The 11,376-nt window shown below is 43.5% G+C and overlaps 1 protein-coding gene across 2 annotated transcripts; it reads left to right on the top strand.

Annotated features, from left to right (window-relative positions):
- The first annotated feature begins 6,849 nt into the window (after positions 1–6,849).
- On the top strand, positions 6,850–9,959 carry LOC127344624 (probable rRNA-processing protein EBP2 homolog). Of its 2 annotated transcripts, XM_051370938.2 has the most exons (3): positions 6,865–6,976; positions 7,215–7,268; positions 8,942–9,959. In XM_051370938.2, exon 3 carries the CDS (start codon positions 8,947–8,949, stop codon positions 9,811–9,813), a length of 867 nt encoding a protein of 288 aa, XP_051226898.1. In that variant the 5' UTR covers positions 6,865–6,976; positions 7,215–7,268; positions 8,942–8,946; the 3' UTR covers positions 9,814–9,959. The 2 variants fall into 2 exon arrangements, with proteins under 2 accessions (XP_051226897.1, XP_051226898.1); XM_051370937.1 differs by lacking the exon at positions 7,215–7,268 and having other exon boundaries at positions 6,850–6,976.
- Positions 9,960–11,376: the final 1,417 nt, after the last annotated feature.

Below are 11,376 nucleotides of genomic sequence, written 5' to 3'. Positions count from 1 at the left end.
TTAAATACGAGTCTCGATCGGCTCTCAGGTTATCCTGTGAATCGGCTCAGGGAGCCGATCCACCCATGATTCGTATTGGATCTACGATAACATGGTGGTCCTGCTTGATCAATACTAAGCTAAAACGGTCTACGACGATTTAGGGTTTTCACCACATAACCGGAACGTCCTACACGTAGTTGAGCCTGGCAGATACGAAAGATCACGAGAAAACCAGCCCTAGAAAGAGCCTAAAAACCAACATGGAGTTGATTCCCGGAACATCCCTTCTAGGATCAGCAAACCGTACCTTACGCACTACTGGATCATTCAACCCGTTTGTAAGGCCTAACCATATGGATATCAAACTAATCCTTGAAGAACAATGAACAACCGTAACAGATCAAATCTACTAAATAAAGACTAAGCAAGGTGCTGCCCTTACACCTAAGATGGATGCAAGGGCAGCTAGATATCCAGGGGTAGCATAACTAAGTGGATATATCAAGATAACATCGATGCTAACCCTAATATATCTATGATAACAGCGTTGCTCGCCATCAACAAGGCTTCAGTACGAGCAACGCATGAACAACGAATAAACTCGATACTGCCTAGATCGCAAGATGCGATGCGATCTAGGCAGCATGGCGCTTACCGGAAGAAACCCTCGAAACAAGGGGTGGCGATGCGCCTAGATTGGTTTGTTGCGAACGTGATCGTCCTCCTTTCTCAATAACCCTAGATACATATTTATAGTCCGTAGACTTTCTAACTTGGGAATAAACCCAACCGTGTTCGAGCTAAACTCTATTTCTTAATTCTAACCGACACGTATCCTACTATAATTTACAAATACACGGGCAATCTAGCCCAAACTCTTGTACAAGACCGATTCATAAATATTCTACGTGCATATTCTCTAAGCCCATTTAATCACGGCCCATCTCCGGACTTGGTTAAAATCTGGTGATAACAACTTCAAGAATGAATTTCTAACAGCAATGACAGCATGGCGTACAGGTACTGGTCATACGCGTTATTGACAAATATTTTATCTGACCATATATATCATCGTTCCTGCAATGTACATGTGAGTATCACAATGTTTTCCAGTATCTAGCTTCTCAATATTTTCACGTCCCATTGCATAACTCTTTCCTCAATCCTCTGTACCTTCAGGAATGTTAGCACCAGCCCGCAAGTATGTACCTGCTCTTTTAATCAACTCTCCATCTCATTCCAGGATTTATAGGGTGGGAGCACCAAGTCCTGGTAAATCCTCATGTCCGCTTTCATCTCCCGGCTTTCGTTGTATGTAGCAGCGTTTCATAATTGAGATAGTTTTAAGATTTTTTTCTCCTACTTATTGCTCTTCAGCACTGAAAGTGAACCGGGAAGAAGGGACAAGATGAAGATACATGTTGGATTGCAAAGTTGTAGAAAATCTTCTCATCAAGAATTATTTTCAATTATGTGTTCAAGAAGAGATACACAGTTGACCACCAAGACTTGAATAAACAAAGCAATAGAAGGCGGCAATATGCTTGCACTTCATAACAATATATGCAAATGAGCATTATTAACATAGAATATTCATGCTATTTGTTGCATATATGAAAATCATCTCTAAATTCTGCGGCAACGCGCGGGGTATCAACTAGTTTTTCATAAGTCTTTACCTAAATGTTACTAGTTCCAGTGAATGTGCAACATGACCAAAGCAGTACCACAACTCCTACCTCCCCTTTTTTTGCGGGAAAACTATGTACTAATCAAGGAATAGAAGTGTCATCGTGATTACAAGCTAGACGAATCTCTTCTGGTCGAACGGACCCAGAAGTTGGAACAAGTTTGGACACGCCCAAACTGAGCTAGACTATGGCTAACACCATTTATTTTGTATTGATGTGCACAACTCACTAGCTGAACTACAAAGACGCTTCACTTCAGTGACCAACCCAGCTACAGGTGATCTATTCAAAGTCTCATCGTTGATCATCTGGACTGCCTCAAGGCAGTCAGTCTCCAGTATTATGGGGCAGTCTGTCCACTGCATGGCCAAGGTTAGACCCTAGACACATGCCCTCAGCTCTGCTTCAATCGGACTGCCGCAAGAGTCAAGGTGCTGACAGGCGGAGAATATAACAACACCTTGATCATGGGATATTCACTTTGGCTCATAGGAGCATTTGCTCTCGTTGTGTGAATCAACATTTTGAAGTGTCAAAAAATTGTAAAATAAAATTTTTCATGTACATCTACATATTTTATATTCGTACACAAGTTTTCAAAAAAAAACTAAAAACAATTGTGTCTCCTTAAAAAAGACAAGTTTTGATGCTATAACACAACTACGTACAGGATATTTTTTGTCTTTTTTGTACACGCCATATAAAATGTTGTTTCTCCACGAAAATTTGTGCACTAACATAGAATGTCACGATGTACACCAACAAATTTATATCAGATTTTTTTATATTTTAAAATTATTTTTTATTTATTTTATATAATGAGAGTATTTGCTCCTATGAGCCAAATTGCCTCCTCCCTTGATCATCCCGAAGTATCATGCCAATACCTCCTGAGTTTGCATCAGCCATCCAAGACCCATCTACATTAAGCTTCGACCAACCTGGAGCAGGTTTGGACCATTTAATTTGGTTGGCCTGCTTCTGATCCAAAGCTTTCTTCTTCCACAACTTGGCTGCATTGTGTTCATACTTCACCACTGTCTTCCCCTTTGCTGGATACGTAGTCGGATTTTGCTTGATACATAGGAGAGAAATCAACATAGCTGCATAAAAATCGGCGTGACGCCTCTATCGGTGGAGCTGGTTTTAGGTGTACAACCTCATTGCGAACATGCCAGATCCGTCACCATGTCATCATCATCATCATTCGCGCCTGCTCGGATGTTGATGAGAGGGCGTGTAATATCCATTCTGAGCCGGTGTTCTGGATATCTTCACATGCTGGTAGAGGCCAGACCTCCTTCATTGCACCCCATAGATCCATCGCCATAGGACATCTGCAGAAGACGTGGAACGTATCCTCCCGTTCCATGCCACAAAGAACACAAATGTCAGAGGTGACAATCTTACCATTCATTTTATTCTCCCATGTAGCAAGGCCATTTGTGGCGACTCTCCAGGCAAAGACACGTACCTTTGGGGGAGCAGGGTACCCCCATACCGTATCCCAGACGGCACGGCGACCGTCCGGTGCCCTGCTCGCGGCGCACATGGTCGTGCGATGAATCAAGTCCCAAGCCACCTTGTACGCACTGCTTACAGAGAATAAGCCCCGTCGGTCCAGGGCCCAAGCGATGATGTCTGCCATATTGCGCGGCATTAAATTGATCTTCAGAATCTTCTCAATGTCCGCCTGCTTGAAGTGCTTCTGTAAGAGGATTCTATTCCATTCGCCGCTCTGTGTAATCAGAGCCGCGACCCGACGTAGTCAGCAATCTCCCTGCACTGAAATGGGCCGGTATGAAGGAGGCCTTGGCAGCCATGGGTAGTTTCTTCCTCCCCTTGTTCTCTCCTACCTAGTAGTTTCTTCCAACTCTTTTTCGCATTTCCAGTCTCTAGTGCTAGATAATTCACTATTCATTGAATCCTATTTGACTATGATAAATGGGTTGGATGGACATGATGTGAATGGTTGAATGTTGGTCCAATGGTTATTCCCAAAGGTAAATCAGGTTTGTATCACTTAATAACGTCATACAAAAAGTATTATTACATAATATATGTCTTTTCTTATATGTCTTTTCAGGAAAAAAAATCGACCATGGGGAGAGATGGTCACGTACATAGTCATTTTATTATGCCACGGATTCCAATACAACTTGCTAGTATTTCATCTGATGCTATCATCGTTTTGATTTCTAATGTTATGAGGCGGGATTGAGATTTATAGAACCATCAAGCAACTTTTCTCCTGGATAATTTCAGGGTAAGATTTTATCTAATCGCCACCGATACTACTGACCAGAGGCAGAGAATCTTCACGTTTGGATGCTAGCCGGCGACCAAGGAGCAACCCATCCATCCGTAGGCTCGGTCCACGGGAGGAGGCTTCCCTTGGAAGGGAGAGACCTTTTCGATTGTGTATTAAAAAAACACCAAACCAGCTCGGCTGCAGGTGTAGTGTCCTCTAAAGCATGACTCGTGGGGCCAGTAAGATGCCACGGCCCACACGTCGGTGTCGGACGATGAATCGCTTCCGGCGGCTACGAAAGAGAAACGGAGCTGGCTTCTCCGAAAAGGGGCTACAGTAACAGCACTGGCGCTTTCAGAGCAGCGACCGACGTTTTCGTCCGCTGGCGCCGGTTTGTGCTGCGAGTCTGCGTCCGCGGCCGCTGACATGTGGGGTTAGAAAACTGGGGCCCGATTGAAAGCGACCTGGAGTCGGGAAGCGCTTGGCGCGGCGCGGTCCGGTTGGGTGGATTTCGGCGTGGCGCCCAGCGCGCTTGAGCTGTGGCCTGTGGGTGTGGTGGCGGAAGCGGAGCGTGGGGTCCAAATAATAGTTGGCCGGTGCTGCGGTGGGATGATCCGGTGGGTGGATATGATCATCTGTCTGGATGAGGAGATGGCTCGGGAGTCGGGAGCGGCGCCACGCGAAAAGCCGGATCCGCCCGAGGCTGCTGGTAGGGGAACCCCTGGCCCACGGAGGCCCCGATCGCCCCAGTTTGGCGGCTCCTTCCTTCCTATCGGCCCCATTGCACTTCCTCGCTTTGACCGCGACGTCTCTTCCAGCCCGGTATAAGAAAGGATTCGGTACACATGATCAGCAGTGCTCGTCTTGGAGCATCTTTTCCGATGCTTGTTGGCGTTGGACTGAATGGCAGTAGGGCTGCCGTTCCGCCGCTGCTCTGCTCTGCCCAACAGTGTTCTTCTGCGCTTCGTCGCCAAGTGGTATGTCCTCGGAGATGAATTTGTAGTCCGTAGGCCGAGTCCGATCTGTAGGAGGAAGGCGGAGGACTGGATCGCGTTTTTTTATTTTTCTTCAGGGTCCTCTTTGTATAATCTAGCCCCCTATGTAATTTGTGTATCTTTTAGGGTCTTTTTGTACTCCAGTATTAATAGCAGCTTGTCGGGTTTCCACCCGACTGAATTTCAAAAAAAAAGCAGTGCTCCTAGTTTCTAAAATATTTAAAATTTTCTAAATCTACGTTTCGAAAAATTGACACATTTATTTCATGATACATACATATGTTCTGAATACTCGTGTGAAGATTCGGTACAAACTGTATGTATTTTAAGCTACAGTAAAAATAATTAACGGCTACCTATAAGGGTGGATATTTGTGAGAAATCTGTCTTCTTGTATAGCTTAAAATATAACATATTTTTCTCTGAAACTTCTATTGTACTTCGAAATGTTTATATGTATGTGGGTATTTAATTTTTAAAAAAATCCAAAAAATATGATTTTTAAAAATCAGGAGCACTGATGCTAGACACTTTTCGAAACCATGACAATTGTTTTTCTAGGAGGAGATTTCACTCGGTGGGATAATATTGGACCTCAAAAGAAAAAGGAAAAAATACAACCATGCCCTCAAACTTTTACGAAAATGACCCCACCAAAAGATAAAAAAGCAACCTGATCCCTCTCCATCTGTGAGGAAGAAGGGAGGAACCTAACAACCAGAAAACATAGAGGTACTAGAAACAAGATCCCCCTCGCACCAATCGTAGGCCACCATGCAGCTCGCGGAGAGAGAGAGAGAGAGAGAGAGAGAGAGAGAGAGAGAGAGAGAGAGGGGGGGGGAGGGAGAGGGAGAGGGAGAGGGAGGGCTCAAGTAGAGAAGTCGCCACAAGGGCACAAGGGGAGAAAGGTTGAAGCGTTAAGCATTCTATTCTGATGCTCTTCTTTTCTAATTCGTGTGCGAGAGAGTGAGCTGTATACATTTAGAAAAATAAATAAAAGGCAATCAAGATCTTGTGTATGGTTGATTCTTGAAGCCAACTAAGAGTATATATAAAATCCACTCGAGAGTAAAGTATGCTTTCGAGATGGCCTTATAGAGTATGTTGAAATCAAACCGCAAATATCAATCTTTAGGATCAACACCGTGTACCTACTATCATGGTTAACGTTGAGATCACTTAAATTTCGAATAAGTGTTCCACGTGTATTAAATGCATCACATTTTCTAGTAGATGCTACCATGCTGGTAAGGGAAGGAGCTTAGAGCAACTCTAGCAAAGGCAAAAATTAGGCAAAATCGCAAAATAACTGCGATAATATAATAGGAATGTTCCAAAGCATGGTGGGATGGAAATTTCAGCACCAACCGCTCCCGCTCGCACCGCCACGGCCACCCCTTCATGTAACTCTCCTGGTGTCATGCATATCTCACGAAGGTGCGACAGTCCTATCCTAGTGGACCTAGACTGCTCCGGCTTAGTGGATTCAATCATGGAGAAGTCGCAGGATCGCCCGTCGCTTTCATATCTCATCTTAGAGATTAAGGCTTTAGTTAATGGTAACAAAATTATTTCTTTTGTAAAAGTGGATCGTATACAAAATAGGGCTAGTCACTGCCTCGCGAAATCTGGACCTGAATGTTTGTTACAGGAGCTCGACTATGACCGTCTTGTAATCCCTATGGAGTAATAAAATTCCCTTTTAACCGCAAAAAAAAACTAGATATTTTCTTCATCAAATGGTAACGAGTTTTTTTTTTTGAGGAATGGTAACGAAATATCTGTGTCAACTTCATCCAAAACTAAAAAGGCCAGTTTTCAGTAGTTGCAACATGGGTATAGCCCAGCTTCCTATCTCTTCAGCCCGTTTCGACCCATCATTAGGTACGGCCCGGTCCAAAACACGAACAACATCACGCTTAACCCTAGAACTTGGCTTTCCAAAGCGCCTCCTCTCAGAACACCAACGTCCCCTTCTCCCCTCGCTCGTGCGTCTCTCGGAAACCTCTCCGGCGGCCGGCCACCGTCCTCGTCAGCGATGGTCCCCCGTAGGCATGGTGAGTACCTCCTCCACTCGTTCCCCCATTTTCTCTCCTTTATTGGAGACAATCGCCGTCGAATTTGAGTAGCCGCTAAGTCGAAGTCCGCCCGAGCTCGCCTGGCCCGCTTATCCTTTCCCCATCTTCCTGTTCGTTTCTGTCAGCTGCTCTGTAGCTGTTTTAGTATCACTTTGGGTAATGCGTGAATCCAATAAGTTGTGTGGGATATGAGCCGTATGCTTTTAGCCAATTGCAGGTCCAACGTGTGCCAGGCCCAGGTGCTGAATTTGATTGCATCACCAAAATACTGGTACTGCATCCGGCTCTTCCCTGTAGTCCAAAGATTCATGATCCTACCTGGACGTTATAGATGACCTGTGGATTGTTTGCTCCCATATATTGTCTTGTGAACATAGTCATCAGCGTGCTCACCCCTGATATTGCTCTACAAGGTCTTGGGTGCCCTCTTGGTGATGTTACATTTTCCATTTTACCAAAGAAACTACTCCCTCTGTCTGGAAATAAGTGACTTGGATATGTCATTATCGCATGTATCTAGACTGTTTTTAGTGTGTAGATACGTGCGAATCTAGACAAATCCGAGTCACTTATTTCCGGACATAGGAAGTACCTATAATGTTGTGCACCTTCCCCGGAATCACATTGTTTTACCTTAGTTGTTTCACTAGTTCCTTGGTGTAGCTGTCAAAGTGCCTATGGGATGGCCAATGTTCCAGTCCCCAAATGATTTGCTTGTTCCCCAAATGATGCTGATAATTCATGGCTGTGTCTTTCCCTGTGCTTAAAGGAAACAAGTAGTGTGAATTCACCATTTTTGGTTTCCGCTACATTTTTCCATCAAAATCTATATTCTGGTGATAACGAATTAGTCACTTCATGTGTAGACTCACCAAGCATTGACATACGATTTCTTGCATGCACTTCACTCGGTCAATGTTTAATCTGCTCGTCCTGTAGCTAACACCATAACCACATCCTATGAATACAAATTGTGGAAATCATATGCTTCACCAATTGAATCGAACAAAATTTCTGCTGCCGGTCCAATAACTTCACCTTCCCCCTTGTGGGTAAATCACAGTGTGTTTGCTCCAATTCACTCACCTGAGAAGAATTTAGGTCTCCCAGTCCGACTCCTGCAATTTATAATATTTTTTCATCAGTGGTTACATCTTTTTTGCACTGTTGAGTCACGTATATTAGATATAATTTCCTTGGTCGTTATAAATTTAACAGAACATCTATTTCTAAAAAAAAGTTTGGGGCAATTCTGTGCTGAAATTTCATCTAATCTTTTTACTACGAACATGAATCGCAATAGACACCACAGCAAATTTCGCAGGAGTAATTGTCCGTACTTAATTGAAAATTCTAGTGTCATTTTAAACAATATACCTGATGCAGATTCTTGAAATACATGCATCTCTAACCTCATTTCCTGACCTTAGCATCTATTAATTCACTGAATTCAAAACGAAGAAAACTCCCTATAGTTAAAACACAAGAACTAACAATTCGAGAATCATTACCTCTGTCTCCTAAAACAAATGCATTGTCCCCTTTTTCTCTAACTTCATAAGCAGACCCCTGTGGCGAAAAATCTGAATTAACCTGTCTTCCAATTATTCATTCAGCCCCCAACAGCCGTCTGATTCTCGACTGTAGATTACGCTTACAAGGCTTGCCCGCACCGCTTCCGGTGGGCAGTAGGTCAACCAAGATTGAGCACTCAATGTTGAGTTATAAATTCTAACTGCACATAGCGCAACAAACCTGAGCAATCACATCTGCCAAACTGGGGACGAAAACAAAACCTAATTTTACCACACCTAGAGAGTTAGAAAGGGATTGAAAAATACTTGACCTCCCAATACTTGGCTCTAGATCTTGGAAGAAATTTCCTAGCTTCTGCTTGTGTTATATTGGATCTGTCAGTTAACGCCCATGTTTTCTTTGCTGCAGCGAAGATGGTGGAACTTGAAAGTGACGAAGAACCCTTGGTTCATGAAGAAGCCATGCTGGAAGATGATGATACAGATGATGAATATGTAGAATCAGAAGATGATTCAGAGGAAGAAGAGTTGCAGGCTGAACCTTCGAAGAAAGCCATATACAACAAGGAGCGGCTCCTTGAGAAACTTGAGGACATAGCCTGGCCGGAGAATGTGGACTGGATGCACAAGCTTGCCATTGATCATGACCAGGGGGAAAAGGTTGATGTGAATGATGACCTTACCCGTGAGCTTGCTTTCTACACACAGGCTCTGGATGGCACGAGGCAGGCCTTTGAGAAGTTGCAGTCTAAGAAGGTCCGTTTCCTCAGGCCGGCAGATTACTATGCAGAGATGGTCAAGACTGACTCTCACATGCACAAGATCAAAGGAAAGCTCTTATTTGAGAAGAAGCAGATTGAGGAGGCTGAGGAGAGGAAGAAGGCGAGAGAGTTGAAGAAGAGGTCAAAGGAGGTGCAGGCAGAGAAGCTTAAGGAGAGGGCCAAGGAGAAGAAGGAGAACATTGAGTCAGTGAAGAAATGGAGGAAGCAGAGGCAACAGGGGGGATTTTCCAAGGGGAAGGAGGATGGGCCAAATATTAACTTTGAAGTCGAAGAAGGACTCAAGCAACATAAAAAGCAGAGGCCTGGTGTTGCTCCTGGTGATAGGTCTGGTGGAAAGCGAGGTAAACAAGGGAAGAACAGTAGGTCAAAAGATTCCAAGTTTGGGCATGGTGGTCGTAAAGGGATGAGGAAGCAAAACACTGCTGAGACGACGAATGACTTCAGAGGATTCAACAACCAGAAGGGCGAGTCAGGAAACAAGAAGAGGAAAATGTTTTGATACATGTTGCAAGAGTCTGTTCCTGCTTCCTTGTGACGCTATTATGTTCATGCTGTTATGCTGTTATGCTGTCTAGCTGCAGTGCTTTATCACTTGATGCAAACGTTAGACTTTTGGTTATGAAATGCAGTTAATCTTAATATGAAGTGTACTAAGCTGCTTGTGTCTTCCTGTTGTTTACTTATGCAGCTTTTTATTTTATCAGTGTACAGCCAAGGTGAACGGAGTAACACTCCACTAGTTTTGTTGGCTGTTAAAGTCATGTCTTGGTTTCTTAGATTACCCTAACTGGCTGTTGTTTTTGTTGGGAATGGTTTGTTTTTCAGCCTTGCTCAAATTGAACTAACAGGTTTAATTATAATGTATTGTTCTTTCTTAGTGCTATTTCTTATTATCTCTTGTTCTTTATTGCTATCCATGACCAGATGCAAATCATTCTTTCCTTGCTATAATTCTGAACTTGGAAGAACTTTTGCATTAGCTGCATTTCTATTGCAGCTTTGGATGATCTACACTGTTTGCGATGAACTCATATGTCTACATTCTCCAGGCTGCCTTTTGTGGTTGTTGATGGTTCAAAGTTTTTACGTGATTTGCTTATTACAGTGTTACACGTTCTCTAAAATATGGCTATGGTTGCATGTCCTTTCACTCTTCCTTTTTGTCCAGACAGCAAACTGTAGTGAGAACTGTCATTGCTGATGGTCTGGACTTGTGGCTCTGTGAGCAATGCGGTTCCCTGGCAAAACAAGTCTTGTTTTAGTGATTGAAAAACTTTGTGGCTGGACGAGAACAGTCAGTCGAGCAGCGGCAACAGTCGTCCAGTTGACAATCATGAACTGCAGGTTTTGATTTGGCTGTTTCCTCACTTAGGCTGGTTATAGTGCTAGTATCATAGCTAGCATCATGCATACCAGGCCCACAAAAATGATGATGTGACATCTAATTAAAGAGAAGAGATAGAATTAGAGTAACATAGTAGGTGGATACTGTATCATAGCGCACGTTACGAGAAAAGTAAATACCAAATTGATCATGTACATAGATTTACATTGGAATTCTACAAAACAATAAATTTAGAAGTTTATGATACTACTCTATAATACCACCCACTATATAGATAGTATCATAAACAAATATCATATGCATGATATACTAGTATATGATACTATGCACTATGATCAGTCTTAGGTCTATGCGCATGCGGGCTGCTCCGTGTATTGCCGCTAGTCCAAAATATTCGGAGTGTAGCCTCCACATGTGGCATTAAATTTCTGATCTGTTTACTGCCTCAACTCCCAAACGGGAGATTTGATGATAACCCCCCCAAGTTGGCGCGCCTTTGATCATAACCCCCCCTTGTGTGACTGACATGTGGGCCCGGACCCCACATGTCAGCGACACAAAGGGGGGGCTTATGATCAAAGGCTCACCAACTGGGGGGGTTATCATCAATTTTACCCTCCCAAACCAGTGTACACGAGTACTCCCTCCGTCCCAGTTCGCAAGACAAAGTTTTAAAAAATATTTGTCCCAAAATGCCTCACCTCCTAGGCACATTTG

This window comes from Lolium perenne, chromosome 3 (assembly GCF_019359855.2).
Source record: "Lolium perenne isolate Kyuss_39 chromosome 3, Kyuss_2.0, whole genome shotgun sequence".
NCBI classification, from domain to species: domain Eukaryota; kingdom Viridiplantae; phylum Streptophyta; class Magnoliopsida; order Poales; family Poaceae; genus Lolium; species Lolium perenne.
This window is presented reverse-complemented; position numbering and strand designations above follow the sequence as displayed.